Raw genomic sequence first — 17,702 nt, forward strand, 5'->3', positions numbered from 1 at the left:
ACGTGTTTGCAGCCGTCTCCACATCAAAAAAAGAATATCTGTGAAATCAAAGAGAGATGAAAATTGAGATTATGCCAGTTCAACGGATAAAAAAAATCCGATACAGATCGCTACTGTATGCAGAGTGGGGAGATTGGAGAGGTGCTTCCATGCTGTCGAGTCAGGCTGCGTACAATGCAGATGTTCAAGCCGGGCAGCGAATGTACTGCCAGTGCGTCTTCCATGGCCAGGATCGTTGAGCTATCCACGTGGCACAACAGATTCCAATTGATCTGAATGAAGGGCCAACAGCATAAGGGATAGGATGTGTAACTATCGCATTTTGAGCCGTCCGGCTTAACGACAGCAAGAATACGCATGTCTCGATATATAATATGACGGGCTCTAGAAGATGAAAATGTCGATGGTTGGAATATTCAATGAGTGTGCACAGGCGGCATGACGAAAGAGCTGAAAGGCCTCGTGCTCGGGTAATGATTCGATATCTTGAGAGCAAAAATTCTGCAGCTCGGTGAGGAAACAGTGTACGAAGAAAAGGAACGGACTCGGAAGAGAAGGATATTTGGCCTTGTGACTAGTAGTCTGCACTGACTGCTGATGATTGGAGTTCCTGATACACAGCCCTAGCTAGCAGTGATTATGGTATCCCAGTCAACTGAGCTGGCAAAAGCAAATCCGTGGCGCCATAATGATCTTCTCAGATTTTGAGGAGCGAGTACTCCAAGTCCAAATTCACTCAAAACAGATACAAACATGGCGTTTAGACGCGTCACGCGCGAGTCGAGGCCCACTTACACGCCGCGTCAGTGCACGTCCGAGTCAACACTCGTCGTACAAAGTAGACAGTAATAAAATCATTCTACGAGTACTCCGAGTCTCCGAGAAATCATCTCTCCAGCTGAACTCCTTTTATTTTGTCTCCTATGGCCTAGAGAAGAACCGGTATCACGCTTCTGGAAATCCATATATACCATGACTTTCGTGAGTGCTTTGAGATACGGAGTGCACTCGTTTTAAACCATCTTCTAGGACTTAATCAAATACATATTCAACTTTTTCTATCCCAGCGAGAGAGGGGATCGAAATCATCCAGATCAACCGCTGGGTGTTGTTGACCTCATCCCCGGCTATAACTTGAACTGCTCAGGTGCGCCGTTCGACTGATGCTCTTTGCGAACTCAAATTTGGCAAGTAGAACAGGGTTATATAATAGCTTATCTCCCGACCTCTGTACAGACTACTCGGCCGTCACATGCTTTAAGCTTCCATGAGTCTTTGCTTGCCTCTGACACTAAAACATAGATCTGACATGGTCACAAGGCAAGGCGAGTACAGACAACTTTCAGAGCTGCCTTGCCCTGTTGTCGGTCTCGGATATGGACACTTTCAAGCAAAAGGTCGCATTCACTTTACGAGACTATCCCAAGATAAAGCCGTGACTCGAGTGGTGGCTTCGTGATACCAGATGCTGTTTCCACCGTTTCAGAAAATGAAGACGGGTCTATTCCGGGCAATAAGAAAATATAACTTGCTCTATTCAATACTAGGTCTCTAAATTGACAGCGTGGCCCCTTCTTTAGCGATAACTCTAATACCACGTCTTCAGACGAGTTATCCCAAGTTGTAGCTCCTTTGCTGACAGTTGAAGAAGAAATTGTGCCCATGAAACGTTGCCCTTCGCTGCCGGCTGAAGAATGTGCGCCCGACGTGCTTCACAGAGGGTCCACTGAGAGAGCCTGAAAAGAAAATAGCTATTGGCTGATGTAGCTAGTAGTATGTGTCTCTATTATGAATAAAATAACGAAGGAATGACCATGAATCCGTGTAACTTGATCTGGATTCTGGGAGTCGTATGTAGCAACACTTGCGCTAGTACTGGCGCGGCAGGACCGCGTCAAAATAGCTACCCGGTTGTTTATGTCTGTTGTGCGCGACAAGCTGCCAAACAAGCACGCATGCATGTAGTAATTGCAACTTGAAATTTCGAAAGTCTGCAGCGATAATGCATCGAGCTCTACTTCTACCTGATGTTCTTCTAGAGATATTTGGATCCCTCCGATTCCCTGATCGCCGATTATCTTGGAGATGCTTTGCAGCACTTGCAACGACATGCAAAGCCTTTCATGAACCCGCAATGAATGGGCTTTGGGCTGACATAGAGGACTTGGATGCACTACTAGGCTGTGTGACGAGGCTGCATCCAATAATATACCAAAAGGTCGGTGTGAAGTAGTCTTACTCTTTTTATTCGTGGGTTCACGGAGCATCTAAACAGTCTACTTACTTTCACGGCTGGTCCTCTCAAGGCCTTGAACCATTATCTGAGCTCGAGGCCCATCAATTCTTGCGTCACGCCACCCGTGTGTGCTCGATACGTATAGAATCCGACACCCATTTCCACCTTCTCTCAATCTTTCCAAACGAGACATGCTTGTTCCCTAGACTGATGTCGGTATCCTTCATGCTTCAACATCCAACTAACTACTGGCATCTCTTCCTGTCCCCCATGCTGCGTTGTTGTTACCAAGAGTCCATTCACACAGACTTCATATCTCGTTGTGCTGTTTTGGAGCACTTACTCATAGAGTCCTTTGATCAGGACATAGCGGATGAGCTGTCCTCGCTGTCTGACAGTGTCCGTTCGTGCAAGCGACTTGTAACTTTGACTGGTCCACCCCTCGACTTGGCTGCATGGGAACACTTGTCCAACCTTCATACCCTTGTCGGAGTCGTAATTGGCAAGACGGGGAGAAGAATTTCGTCCCCCAAGTTGGATCTCAATAATCATAATCTCAATTTCGCACCTTTCCTCAACCTGGCGACTCTTTATTTCCGCTCAGACACAGCCGTATACATCACAACGCTCATGCAACACTCAGAATTCCCCTCACTGAAAGAGTTTAGCATGGATGGAGGCTGAGCGGCTTTTTCGTGCACTATCCCAGTGCAAAGCATGCCAGACCCTCGAAACCATTTTCATAGCCTGTTCGGGTCCAGAAGTTCACGAACCCTCAGGCAACTCTTTGACAGCAGTTACACACCTCCTATGTTTCACGCAGCTCCGATACCTATGCCTCAGTCTTCATTGCTCCATTGTCATCGACAACGACCTTCTTTTCGAAGCCATGTCAAAGTGGCCGCACATACGTTCGTTGGAATTAGTTGATCGGCAGATAACACCCATTACATTCCGCGGGTTACTTGCAGCGCTCCGTCAATGTCCCCACTTGCAAAACCTGCAGATATCAATGGACACAGTGAATATCGATATCGATCCTGACGCCGAGTCATTTCAGCATACCACCCTACAACAGTTGGTTTTGACACGATCTGATTTAGCGGATGGTGAAGCTGTTGCTCGCATCGTCTTCTCCATGCTCCCTTACGTCAACAGCGTTCTATACTCAGAGTTCCTCCGATCGTACTTGTGGGATGAGGTCAATCGGCATCTCCAATCCTTCCAATCTTCTCTGGTCACCGGTCCCTGTATTGCAGGAGCACCATCAGAGATCTGATTTGGATACTCAAGTACTAATGTTCGGGCAATTATCTATATTCTTTCTTCGTTCGCACGTGCTGCCGTTGACTGTGGCTGCAATTATTTCTCTCGTCTGACCGTAACTTGAAATTGCTGTACCCCAAGATCAATAAGGATCAATACCATTTTTTATATCGGGCCTTCCAGCAAATCCCTCGTGATTCAAAACGATCCGCAAATGATTCTCCACTTTCAGCCCTGTAATATTACGGTGACGGAAGAGCTCTCTATAACTGTAATTGCGAGCACTGCAGTCAAGCATCTGATTTGTCTCCGTTGTAGCTCATCGACCAGCCTGAAAGTGGCGTTCCGGTGCGGCGACCCGAGTGTAGCACTAAAAGTCTACAACCAGCACCGAATTCCACAAAATCTAGAACTTCTGTGCAGGATCCTCGATCGCGTTCTTGTGAGTAATCAGTGCCTTGAAATGTCAATTCAACAGCTAAAAAACAAGCAGTTGCCCAAACCGTCACAGAATCCCGAACCAGCCAACCACGAACGCCCAAACCCTCGGACAAACCGTTGTCCTATATGTGAGTGATTCCATCATTGTATACTTGTAAGTGAATCGAAGATTTAAGTGACAATTCCATAGCCACAACAGTCAGCTTCCTGGCTACCAACAGAATTCCGAGTCGAACGAAGCCAAACACGACGAACGACTGTCTTATACAACAATAAGATCTACTACGATGGGATTTGTCCCTTAAACCATGCGAACTACTTAAAGGTGAGTCTCTCAAGACACTGACCGACCATTCCTCCTCCCTCCTCTCACCTGACTTCACTCTGAGCGACGCACATCCTGACAGTTATAACTGTGCCATCGATGAGCAGCTCATCACCATCACCTCGGAGGCACCCGATGAATTTCATATGAAGCCCACCGCACCACTGGTGCTGGAGATTCCATTAGGCAGGAGTCAGACCCCACGTTCTGCTGCTTCCTGACGGATGATCTGCATCTAGTATTTCACATGGACGAAAAACTCGTTTACTGTGCTGATCATCGCGGAATTCGAGACGCACCTCAGATACAGGGAAGTGTTAGCCGGGCTCTGGATCGAGACGCCGAGGTATGGATGTTTACTCATAGTATGCATGAGTTCACGCACCATCGATACTAAGGACAATATGGTGCATGCCATGTACATTCCGTTTCCGGATATTCGACACGTCATACATTGCAATAGCAGGTCCCTCCCTTCGATCCGATCCCATGCACAACTTGGCATTGCGCGTACCTCGATGCCATTGCGAAAGTTCACCCATCATTTATTTAGCACCCAGTATCTATCGCACCAAGCGCCAGTTCTACATCCTCGGTGGTAAATCTTCTCTTCATATCACAGAGCTCGCTGATATCGCGGACAGCGAGAAGGCTTGTATTTTTTATGGCGAGTCCGAGTCTTCCCGCTAAGCGCTTCAAGGTGCTCCACGTGGAGGTCGAGCTTGAAGTTGGCACTGGGAGCTCCCGTGATTTCATCTACCGGCATCGTGCAAACCAGTTTGTTGGTGTTGGTCGATGAGATCAGGGGAGCTTGGTGGGGTCTGGGTCTGAGGGGTGAACATTAGCATTCTGGATTCGCAGTCAGAGATGAATACTTTGAGTCATCGATCTCTAGATTTTTTCTGAATTTTTTTTTTACGATGTCCTCTATATGGCCAGTTCACCGGGTGCTCCAGGTGGGGGAGCGTTGCACTGACAGGTTGTTAGCTCCCATGATATCGTGTCACGACATACTCGATCCAGTGAAATCATAGGAGCTGACAGGATGTCCAATATAGAACGACACCATAATGCAGTCCAATGCTTGATCGAGCTGAGGTAGTGGATATAGAAGATATCGTTCATGTCATCTTCTCTATGCCACTCCCTTGCGTCAACACGATCTACCACAGCCCCATGGATTCCAACCATGCGAACACGGGGCGCGAGGTTCGGAATCACCTCGATCATTTCAGGTCCTTGATTGACAAGATATTCAGAACTTTTTCTGCCAGGAGTCGCTATCAATCTTTGAAATATGGGCAAAAGATGAACATCTCTACTGTAAGTGACCTATACGTATTCCACAGTTCAAACTTCAGATCACACTGCACAGACGCAAACGATTGGCCGTTTCAAGTGGATCGCGAGCTTACGAGCGTTGACTAGTCGACTGGCCAGCGCTTCAGCAACTAGCCGAAAGGTCGTTTGTGTCTGTGTCGTACAACGTTTCTACCGCACTACTTCGATTGTGCATGTAGTATTGATGTCCAACTGATAGGTATTTAGGGCCCGGCCCTGTCACGAATCTTGCAGCATCACGTAAAGTATATCCGTCTGAAGTTACTGCGGTGGCGGTATGGAGCTCGAGGTCCCCAGCAGATCAGTAACTGAATAACGGAGGCAGCGCAGATTTGGCCATGAACAAGTGTCCAGTGCAAATGGGTCGTACAGCGGTACCTGCACTAGCTACGTATTTTCCTCAATGACGACATGTCTTGTAGATTCTAGCTCAGTCCCAGAATAACTTGAGTTTCGAGGACTGCGATAACACATTTCCATATATGGATTCTGTGAAGTTCAGAAGTAGGAAATTCCGAAAACAAGCCAAGTTGAAACATTCATTCCTTTGTGACGCAGACTCCTTCTTGAAAGTCCTTTCACTTTCCGTACGCATATCATAGAGCGCTTTGGTCTCTTACCTAGCTTGGTGTCGATGGTCCGATTGTCTTCAAGTTAACTGCATAAATGCCTTAATTGATGTTGAGTTGGCAACATGTCGAATCATCATTCGCTGATCGACATAAACTGATTCTGTGCTCATTAGAGAGATCTTCACTCGTGGATTCTTCGAAATCCTATCATGAAATACTCGATAGGTTCAAATTTTAAATAACCTTCTTTAACACAGGTGCCTGAACTTCGGCCCAGAGTTGGCCCAGGGCCTCATGATCTTCTCACCAAGAGCTTTTTGGCCGCATCCAAACCGCCGCCCATCCAGTGTCTGTCAGACTTCGCTCTGGAGTTAGATTTGATTTTGGATCTATTGAAATCAATGAACGTGTGTGTACAAATGAAACGGCTGTCTTATACCCGTGCCGACAACACTGGTTTGTATAATCGCAGAACCGGCTTCATTCGCTTCCTAACCTGGTGCGTGCTACTTCCGCACGTCATTCCCACCGAGCTAATGCGTATAAAATCGTTGAGGTGTGTCATGCTATGTTATATCCCCTTCCTCTTGATCTACGTATAAGACTCGACGTTATTCATCATTCATCAACAAGATGCATCTTATAAATGCTTTACTTGGTTTTGTGATGCCATATCTACAATTCATTCCAGTGTCATCACCTTGGATGGACAAGTGGGGTGGTGTTGCTTATTATAACCCGACTGCCGGAGGCGGATCGATGCTCATCAATGCTGGCGATGGAGCCGGTGAACCTATGAATGTATTTCTCTTTCATTATCACGACACCCTCACCTAATGTATGGCCTGACCGACTCCAAAAATTTAGGTCATCATCTCTGGGCTTAGCTCTCCCGCTGTACTGACATTTGACGGAGCTCTCAATTTTGCCCGTGCTATTGGATTGTAAGCGTGGAAATAATTGTGGACTGCGTCTTATTTATTTGCTTGTGATAGTTCTGAAGAATGTTTCGGCCTCCACTTAGGTGGTCTTATGCCCGCCGACTTGGGAGATGGAAATGGATGGGTCAATCAAACTATTGAACTTCGCCAGGACTATGGAAGCGCAGGAGGCGGAACATGTCTCGAGAGCCTTGTCGGAGGAAATCATTTTCGGTAAATTTATCGACTAGTGATCTAGGGTGGTGATAATATTCGCCCAGTATTTTTGTACAGAACGGCACTGCGGCAGACAGTGGCGCTCTCTTCCTAGCGTAAGCATCCTTAAATTGTCTATTGTTCTACTAGTATCTTACTTGATATGCCAGCGTGTCTCGAGAGGAGGTGCGTAATTCGACAGGGTTGTGTTGCACAGCTGAACGCCACCATTAGCCCTTATCAAAACATCATGATATCGTGCCAGATGGGTACAATATTGGCCGGTAAGTAACTCCGTGACTGTAACGAACGGATCACCAATCCAGTTTCAGCGACCAACTGGTGTCAGCAGCAGTTGGTGAAACATGGTTCCATGGGGTCAAATACAGTACCACCGCCCAAAACATCACTGGTCTCCTCGCAGCTGGCTCTAATGGTATTAACCATGGTGAGTTTGATCGGTTAAGTAGTTGCTTATCTGACATCAGAGTCAACTGTCAGGCATCGCTCTAGATGGTATTGTTAAGTTGTTGACCGTTACGATCGATTGAGAAATGACCTTTTCCCTGGATTTCCTGATTCTTTGCTCGTCTCATTGACAAGTGAAGATGCTGGAGTAGTATAATGCTACAAGTGCTGTGTGCGGTGAGACGAATCAATGAAGTAAAGCCAAATGCAAAGAATTCGAGAAAACATTGGACATGACCAAAGACCATCGACCCACTGCTGATCACAAATCCAGATCAGACTGGTCATCATCTTGAGCTGGCTGTGAAAACTCTAACGTCTCAGGTACCTCGGAACTTCGCGACACGCCGTCATAACCGCATTCAGACCACATGCGCTGGTCTTCCTCTTGGCGCGTCCGACGTCGGACGCGATTGAGAACCGAATCAAGCTGGATGTAATTTGCATTGTCCATAGCAAACTTACGACGCCTCCGTTCCTGTGTGCTGAAGGACCGAGTGTTAGGATACTCACATACTATGTTAATAGCGCAGGAACCAATAATCATACCGCTAGTGAGTGAGTAGTTGATTGAACTTCTGGAGATGGTGTGTGAAACGTGTCAATAAACGGGAGTAGCGCTACGTCGTCTTGACTTGGACAGCGGATCTTGTAGCCCGGTCAAAAAAATAGCAGTTCAGGGGCTGAAGAACCACATTAAGAAGTCCTCGTTCTCCTAAAACTGACGAGTGAATTGAAAATCGACGACCGTCATTTTAAAAAGCAGGACTCACTTTGTCATGGCAGGAATGTGAACAACGGGACGTATAACTGATAGGGCACCTCCAACCGCAACAAAGATGTCTATCGTTAGCTTTGAACATCGCGAGAGCCTCGAGGCGAGTAGTTCAGAATTGTCCAAACTTTCATTGTAATCTCCTGAAACGCACAAAAATATAGCAATGAAATATTACGAGGCGAGCAACATCACGAGCGAGAAGAGAAATGTGAACTCATCAGCGAAATCAGACCAGGAATCATTAATCATTAACATTCGTCATTTGAGGCGAGCGAAATTCAACTCGAAAACAAGTGGAGAGAAACTTGTTCGGATTTTTCCGTTGTTTGTTCGTGTAGATAAGCCGCAGGCTTTTCGATGCATTTGAATGACCTTGCAAGTAAGCTTGCCATGAAGTCTGCAGCGACGACATCGATGATGCATCGAGCTCTCCTTGTACCCGATGTTCTTCTAGAGATACTTGGATTCCTCCGATTCTTCCGATTCCCTGATCGCTGAGTACCTTTGAGATGCTTTGCAGCGCTTGCAACGACATGCAAAGCCTTTCACGAACATGCAATGAATGAGCGCTAGCATTGGACTGACATAGAGAACTTGGATCCACTACTAGGCTGTGTAACGAGGCTACATCAAATAATATATCAAAAGGTCGGTGTGAAGTAGTCGTACCCTTTTTATTCATAGGTTCACCGAGCATCTAAACACAGTCTACTTACTTCCGCGACTGGTCCTCTCGGGGCCTCGAACCGTTGTCTGAGCTCGAGACCCATCAATTTTTGCGTCACGCCATCCGTGTGCGCTCGATACGTATAAAATCCGACACCCATTTTCATCTTCTTCCAGTCTTTCCCAGCGAGACATGTTTGTTTCCCAGACTGATGTCAATATTCTTCGCGCTTCTACGTCCGACTAACTACTCGCATCTCTTTCTGTCCCCCACGCTGCGTAGTTGTCACCAACAGTACATTGATCCAGATTTCATATTAATGATGACTCGTGCTGCTTTGGAGCACTTATTCATAGAGTCCTTGGATTGGGTATCCATGGAGGACATTGCAGATAAGCTGTCCTCTCTGTCTCAAAGTGTCCGTTCGTGCAAGCAACTTGTTACTCTGACATGTCTTCCCCTCGACCTGGCTGCATGGGAGCACCTGTCCAACCTCCATACCCTTCTCGAAATCGTAATTAGCAAGGGGGGGGAGAATATTTCCGTCCCCCCAGTTGGATCTTAACAATCATAATCTCAATTTCACGCCTTTCCTCAACCTCGCGACTCTTCAGTTCCGCTCAGATACAGCTGCATACGTCATAACGCTCATACAACACTCAGAATTCCCCTCACTGAAAAAGTTTCACATGGATGTCGATGCATTGCCGTGGATGGAGGCTGACCAGCTTTTTCTTGCACTATCCCAGTGCAAAGCGTGCCAGACACTCGAAACCACCATCATCTATTCAGGTCCAGAAGTGCAGGAGCCCTCAGGCAACTCTTTGACGGCAGTTATACATCTCCTTTGTTTCACGCAGCTCCGACACCTGCGCCTCAGTCTTCAGCGCTCCATTTTCATCGACAACGACCTTCTTTTCGAAGCCATGTCAAAGTTGCCGTACATATGCTCGTTGGAATTAGAGGACCAGCAGATGACACCCGTTACATTCCGCGGGTTATTTGCAGCGCTCCGTTAATGACCCCACTTGTATTGCCTGCAGATATCAATGGACACCGTGAATATCGATATCGATCCTGAAACCGAGTCATTTCAGCATACCGCCCTACAACAGTTGATTTTGACACGATCTGATTTAGCGGATGGTGAAGCTGTTGCTCGCATCGTCTTTTCCAGGCTCCCTTACCTCAGTAGAGTTCTATATTCAGAGTTTTCCAAACTATACTGGTGGCACGAGGTCAATCGGCATCTCCTATCTGTCCAATCTTCAGTCACTGGTTCCTATACCGCAGGAGCACCATCGGAGATCTGATTTTGGATATTCAGGTTCGGGGAATTATCTACATTCCTTCTTCATTCGCACGTGCCTGATTTTGCTGCCGTTGACCGTGGCTGCTCTCGTCTCACCACGACTTGAAATTGCTGTACCACAAGACCAATATTATTTTTATATGGGGCCTTTCAGCAAATCCCTCATGATTCAAAATTAGACGCAACGACCCGCAAATAATTCTCCACTCTCAACCCTGTAATTATGAGCACTGCAGTCAGGCATCTGATCAGTCTCCATTAATATAGCTCATTGACCGGCCTGGTCGTGGTGCTTTGGTGCGGACCCGAGTGTGGCACTAAGGCCAGCACCCAATCTGGAACTTCTGCACAGGATCCTCGCGTTCTTGTGCCTGGGATTGCACTGACTGTTGCAGGTCCAGACCACCCCGGTGATTGGCAACCACACTCCAGTATCGCACAAGTGAGTCCTTTGCATTTGCAGTCGTGAAATTAAGTGTAGCAGACTGTAGTGGTCAACACCAACTAGGACAGTGGTAGCAACGGCTAGCTAGCGCAGCTTCTTCGTCGTCGTCTTCTTCCTGTCGCAATTCTGCTTCGTTCTTTAGAAATTGAATTGTCAGATCATCCATAGTAGTGGACGTGAAGACGGTCAATATTCCGCATTATAATCTATTGGCGTGCGGTAGTATTTTGCACAGATTCTCTTACAGATTCATTTTCAAATTTGTTTTCATATGAGAATCCGGATCACAGGAAGTCACTCACTATACCTGCTCTTCTTCTTCGGGCAATCCGTCGCTTCATGCGCACCTTCTCGCTCTCTGCCTCAATCATCGGACTTTTGTATCATAAGAATGCCAAAAATAGTGAGTGCAGAATCTTCCATTTGCAATGTGGTGGTGACAGGCATCTGACAGTTCGCACAGGTAGAGACATCCTAGATGAGAATTCGTGAATATTGATATCTGGTGAAGATACAACATAATATTTCCCTAGATTAAGATAGCGCTTAGAGAGGACATGGAAACAGAAGACTCAGGCACGCTGTTATGACCGCAATGCATAAAGCCTAGTACTTGAAGTTGTTGTTCTTCAAACTGTACACGCTGATTTTGTAAGCGTTGATTGGCGAGCCACAGCATCGTCCATCCTAGGGCTCTTGATTGTATAAGGACCGAAGGCTGTTGCTGGTACGTGATCAGAAAGGTACGAATTGAAGAGTAGCTCACCCGTACCATACAGCTGCCGATATTTGTGCACCCCTCGACGCTTATTCAAATGAAAACCTATGCAAAACTTGGTCTAAAGAGGCCGAGCCTTCGTATCCGATGTCGAAAAGTTCATCAACCATTAATCCCCCCTCTGGACCAAAATGAGATTCATGCTGTGGTATGCTGTGGTATGGTACAAATGATATATAAAAAGCCTACATGATTTGGGTTATGGGCAGAGTCCAGATATCCAATTCTACTCACGACCTCTCATGACACATAAAATCGACGACTTAACCACAGAGTCGCTCCTCGTCGACTTCAATCGCTACTGACAGTCTATCTCCCTGGTTAGCGATATGTCAGGATTACGCAATATAGGAGATTCTACTGTGGAATGGCGCTCGATGGGACTAATGCACATGACGACAGTGTTGGCAGTCGCGTTCTTCAAAGACGGTCAACGGATCGTCACTGCTTCAGATGATAAAACCTTGCAAATCTGGAACGTGGAAGGAGAGAGGTTTCAAGTTGGTGGGAAGGCCATTTGAGGGACACCGTGACCGTGTGGATTCAGTCACTGTATCGCCAGATGATAGACGAATTGCGAGTGGTGGAGGAGATGGAGCCATCATCATCTGGGACGTCGATAGCAAACAGATGGTATTCAAATTGAAGCGTACAAGATGGGTTCGGTCGGTGTGTTTCTCACCCGATGGAAAGAGACTCGCAAGCGGGTCACATGATGGAAAAATCATTATATGGGATGCGGAGGTTGGCGCTGTCCTCTCAACACTCCAGGATAAACTGGGTCCGGTGTTGTGTGTCGCCTTCAGTCCAGATGGGCTAAAATTAGCATCTTGTGGATCACATGGTATCGTTCGGGTTTGGCGCACTAATAACGCCGAGCTTCTTCTCAACATCCGCGCTCACCAAAATTTCGTTTCAACCGTTGTGTGGACTCCCGACGGCCAGCAAGTTGTCTCTGCATCATACGACAAAACAATCATGTTTTGGAATTCGTCGAATGGGACCCAGATCGGTCAACCTTTCACGGGTCATACCGGCGAAATCAACTCACTTGCCATCTCTTCTGATGGCTCCTTCATTGCAACCGCCTCGCGCGATAACACTTTGTGCCTGTGGAACACAAAGTCACACCAGCAGATAGGGCGGGCACTCGAATACATGACATCGGTTTACTCTGTCGCAATTTCTCTCAGTGGAGAACTGCTCGTGGGTGGAGACTTTGATGGGTTTCTTCAGTCCTGGTCCATCAAGAACACACCTGCTGCAGCATTCAGGACGGGTTCCTCGCACTTTGCGCATCGCAGTGAGGTGAAATCGGGACAAAACCTCAATGCGGAAGCCCTGACAGACGCGAAAAAGGTGCGGACCATATCCATCATTGATTTGACAAATGTGATGATATTTGCAGGTCATTGAGCTCAACCGTTCGTCTCATCTTGGATATGAATTGCAGCCTGCAGCACTTCGTAGCTCACAGCGCTATGATGACCCAAACCCACGGTTACGACGTAAGCCCCAAACAACTCAAGCACCGACTTGAAGACTACTTACATTTTTGCAGAGCTACACCAGCTGTACATCAGTCCATCTAAAGAAGATGCCATTCAACGGGCCATTCATGCCCAACTGGAAAACGCTCCATTTCGTCTAATCAACACCTCTACTGGATGTTTGTGCAATCGAGACGCGCAAATCAATGCATTCTCGGAGAGTAGAAAGTACAAAAAACTTTTGTCTCCGTCAGTAATGCGTGGGCCCCTCCAAACGAAACCCATCAAAGAAGCGGTTGCGAAGTACTTCAGTTGGGTCATGTTGTCCCATAGGTGGGAAAGGAAGGAGCCCCTACTGCACGACATTCAGGGCAGGGACATATACGACTTGGATCCAGTCGGAACCATTGTGAAGTTGCAGGAGTTCTGCAAAGTCGCTCGCAAAGCGGGGTATCACTGGGCGTGGAGCGATACGTGCTGCATCGAACAGAACAACAACCTCGAACTCCAAGAATCAGTCAACTCCATGTTCGTCTGGTATCACTACTCAGCTCTTACCATCGTCTACCTATCGGATGTCCCGCCTTTGTCAAAGTCGGGCGCACTCGCAAACAGTGTTTGGAACACCCGAGGATGGACCGTTCAGGAGTTCCTTGCTCCTAAAATTGTTCTATTCTACCAAGCAAATTGGACCCTATATCTCGACGACCGCTCCTGCAACCACAAACAGTCTGTCAGTATCATGAGGGAATTGGAGTATTCAACTGGCATAAATGCGCGCGCGCTCGTCTCCTTCCATCCGGGGACAAGAGATGCCAGAGAGAAACTCCGATGGGCGTCAAACCGTGAAACCACGAGGGAGGAAGACATCGCCTACTCTTTGTTTGGTATCTTTGATGTGAACCTTCCTGTTATTTACGGAGAAAAAAAGACAGAAAGCGCTTGGACGACTGTTGCAGGAGATTATAGCCCATTCGGGCGACATCACAGCCCTTGATTGGGTGGGACGATCATCCAACTTCAACAGTTGTCTGCCAGCCGACATTTCTTCATACAAGGCTCCGTCATGTACACCACCTCTACCTGAACACGACATGCAGATGTTGGTCTCCGCGCTGCGAAATCAGCCTGGGGCTGCTCTTGTGGAGCCGGCTTCAAGAGTGCACACCCTCTTGCAGAATATCAGCGCTCCTCGTTTTTCCAACGCTAGGCTGCAATTGCCTTGCATCACATTTCCTCTTACCGAAGTTAGACTGAGGCCTGGTCAAGACGGGGCCAGAAGTTTTACTTATGACGTCAAGGCAGACGGGCTACAGGACCTACTGGTCACAACGCGAGACAAGCTAGTCCAATTCTCGCCTGCAAGGCGTACTCGGCAGACATTCTTCCTCATCCGTCCGTGGAATCGGTATGAATTCGAGGTGGTCAACTTTGCAGACGAGCCGCAGAACGTGGACAATTGGCCTGATGAACCTGGAGATGATGAGCTGGTCACTGAAATGTTGAGGTTGTCCGTTCGCCTTCGTTGTCCTTTTGGCGCACTTTTACTAGCGCAACAGCGTGGTGGGGAGTATAAGAGAATTGCTTCGGATAAAAATATCATCGCACAAGTCAAGGGGGACACGACTTCTTATGGATACCTGAACGACGTCAGGACGCTAGAGATATTGTAGCTGCGAAGAACGGGACATTCTCATTTTATACAGCCTTGACAACACCTCTACATGAACAGTATCCCTAGAATTTGGCATCGTATCATATGTTGTCTCGTATACAAACAAGCCAATCTCAAAATCAGATGTCCTAGGGAAGAAGAGAAAGCTCCAGTGCAAGCGCTTTCCAGACTTGCGAGCGCTGTTTCTCAACCACTTGTGTGGTGGGCTGGGGAGAAATTTCCCACAGTCTAAAAATGTGGTGGGATGCATCAAAGATGCATTGGGTGATGTACAAGTGATGCACCAAAGTTGAAAGTACTCAGCTGCAGGTAGTGATGATGCTTCACTGCTAATGCACCATACTTTAGCAGGCCTAGCACCGTAATATGAATGCATCACTGGTGTGCTACAGTTGCCCTGTTTGATGTATTGATATATAGACAGGAACCTCAATCCCAGTTGCGCTTACCATGGATATCCAAGGAGATGTGTTTGGTTACTGGGGTCGGAAAATCATCGAAGATTATGACGATGCTCTCCTCAAAAACATTCCCTCACTCACCACGACTCATCTCGAGGAGACCTCGCAGTTACCTGTGCTCCCTAAGCATGGTTATGGCCCGCTGGGTACAGTTGGGATTCTAGGCGCAGGAGTTGGTGGTCTATACACCGCCCTCATCCTAGATTCGCTGAACATCGACTACGAGATCTTGGAGGCGTCGGACCGCACCGGCGGACGCATCCTCACCTACAACTTCCCGAATGGTGGTAAATATGACTACTACGTATGTTGTTCATTCGATGCTGCTATGCCAAAGATGCTGACTATGTAAACTTAACTCTTGGCCTTCCCGCTAACCAGGATGTTGGCGCCATGAGGTTTCCCCTGCCAAAGAAGGATGCTCAAGGCAATTACAAGATTGGCATCATGAGGCGCTTGGGCGAGTTAATCAACTATCCGAAGCTCAACGAGGGTTCTTCCGAGGCACCTCTGAGCTCCAAACTTATCGATTATCACATTACGTCAAAGAGACGAGGGTGTTTCCTCTACTTCAACAATCAGCGTTATCAAGTCTCTCAGACATCGCGCCCTCCTGACTTCCATGCCCGAGAAATGGGTGTTGATTCTCAGTACATCGCCGTGGGAGTTGATAATATTTTCGAGGATGTCATTCAGCCATTTGCTTATAAGCTCATTAAAGACTTGGAGCAGAATGTCCATTCGGGCTGGGACAACATGAAGAAGCACGATGCATACTCAGTTCGCTCATTCATGTCATTCAAGTACATCCCCAGCGCCAGCCTCCAAATTCCACACACGCATCTTTCCGCCGACGTTATCAATTGGTGCGAGACATTCTACGACAGCACAGGCTCGTTTGACCGTGCTTTAACTGAATCGGTTCTTGATGCGCTGGCATTTGTCAGTTTCGAGTCGCAGACCTTGGGAGATGTAGAATGGAAGTGTTTCGAGTAAGCACACCTTTATCTTGGAACTCATGCACAGTCTCACACATTCCATTACCGTACCTAGAGGCGGTTCTCAAGTGCTTACCGACTACATCACGGCATACATTACTAGTACTACTATCGGCACCAAGCCTCTCATCCAGTTCAATAAGAAGGTCACGTGCATCTCTCAGAGTGGAGACACGGCGATGAATGTTTATGTGAGGGGCGAATCTAGCCCGCGCACATATTCACATGTTATATCGACTATTCCTCTACCGAGCCTACGGACGATTGAACTCGGAGGTGCTGGTCTAAATGTGATGCAGAAAAATGCATTGCGTAAACTGCAGTACGCTCCTTCAGTCAAGGTTGCGATGCGCTTTCAATCAGCGTGGTGGACCGAACTTTTCGATATAATAGGAGGCCAATCATCCACTGACCTTCCAATTCGAACTATCATCTACCCGTCTTGTGGGGCTGAGTCTAGCACGCCGTCCACAGTACTGATTGCGAGCTACTGTTTGACAAATGATGCAGAACGCTTGGGAGCGCTCATCAACACCGGTAAGATAGAGTATGAGGAGCAATTGAAGGAACTCGTGCTGCGCAATCTCGCGGAAGTACACAATGTGGATTATAATTTCTTGTTGGATCAGTACGTAGACATGCATGCATGGGACTGGAGCGACAACCCGCTCGTCATGGGTGAGCCTTTGAACATTGATGTGAGCAAATCGATTCTCACTCTCTGCGCTACAGGTGCATTTGGGTTCTTTGGGCCCGGAGATTTTCAGGCTTTATACACATCTCTCACTGTACCAAATGCCAACAAGAGGCTCCATTTTGCTGGAGAGGCCATCAGCACCCGTCATGCGTGAGTGAAAAGCGGTTGGGTTGTTTTGATGATTACAACTTAGAGGCAATGCAACCTGCAGGTGGGTCGTTGGTGCATTGGACAGCGCATGGCGCGCAGTGTATGAATACCTGCTTGCATCCGGACAGCATGATAAGATTCAAAGATTCTTCGATCTGTGGGGCCAGAATGAAGAGTGGACGGGTCAATCCAAACATGGAAAGCACCATCCAACTGATCCGAACACTATGTTACGAGTTCACATGGGATTCACATGTGCTGGTGAACTCACTAGGGAAGTGAAGTTTTGAATAGGTAGTAGTTAGCTCGGTAGCATTGTCTGAATCTGTAACATTTAATTACTCACCTTGTAAGATCATTGATGATTAGCTCCTAGCTAGGAACTGGTGCATGTCACATCCGTTAAGTGCCAGTTATGCTACCAGACCCCACTCGAACGAAGATAGCTGTTCCTTACACACAGCAT

General features: G+C 47.3%; 4 protein-coding genes across 4 annotated transcripts; all 4 read left to right on the plus strand.

The window, feature by feature from the left end:
• The first annotated feature begins 1,935 nt into the window (after positions 1-1,935).
• Positions 1,936-3,131, plus strand: DFJ58DRAFT_63192 (uncharacterized protein). Its single transcript, XM_041381213.1, has 2 exons — positions 1,936-2,218; positions 2,276-3,131. The coding sequence occupies exons 1-2, from the start codon at positions 2,003-2,005 to the stop codon at positions 2,918-2,920; spliced, it is 861 nt and encodes a 286-aa protein (XP_041248601.1). The 5' UTR covers positions 1,936-2,002; the 3' UTR covers positions 2,921-3,131.
• Positions 3,132-6,538: 3,407 nt separating this feature from the next.
• Positions 6,539-7,958, plus strand: DFJ58DRAFT_63204 (uncharacterized protein). Its single transcript, XM_041381215.1, has 9 exons — positions 6,539-6,680; positions 6,738-6,982; positions 7,049-7,125; positions 7,177-7,335; positions 7,383-7,433; positions 7,488-7,503; positions 7,552-7,601; positions 7,650-7,765; positions 7,819-7,958. Exons 2-9 carry the CDS (start codon positions 6,815-6,817, stop codon positions 7,866-7,868), a joined length of 687 nt encoding a protein of 228 aa, XP_041248602.1. The 5' UTR covers positions 6,539-6,680; positions 6,738-6,814; the 3' UTR covers positions 7,869-7,958.
• Positions 7,959-8,960: 1,002 nt separating this feature from the next.
• Positions 8,961-9,744, plus strand: DFJ58DRAFT_742476 (uncharacterized protein; the record flags this gene model as incomplete). The annotated part of the gene is made up of 2 exons (XM_041387198.1): positions 8,961-9,211; positions 9,271-9,744. A coding segment is annotated over exon 2 (303 nt), but the record flags the coding sequence as incomplete, so codon positions are not given.
• Positions 9,745-15,631: 5,887 nt separating this feature from the next.
• DFJ58DRAFT_765921 (uncharacterized protein) lies at positions 15,632-17,320 on the plus strand. Its single transcript, XM_041388775.1, has 4 exons — positions 15,632-15,695; positions 15,773-16,383; positions 16,445-17,067; positions 17,122-17,320. Exons 2-4 carry the CDS (start codon positions 15,785-15,787, stop codon positions 17,238-17,240), a joined length of 1,341 nt encoding a protein of 446 aa, XP_041248604.1. The 5' UTR covers positions 15,632-15,695; positions 15,773-15,784; the 3' UTR covers positions 17,241-17,320.
• The last annotated feature ends 382 nt before the right edge of the window (positions 17,321-17,702 follow it).

Source organism: Suillus subalutaceus (assembly GCF_016647625.1).
Source record: "Suillus subalutaceus strain FC151 chromosome Unknown DFJ58scaffold_12, whole genome shotgun sequence".
NCBI lineage: Eukaryota > Fungi > Basidiomycota > Agaricomycetes > Boletales > Suillaceae > Suillus > Suillus subalutaceus.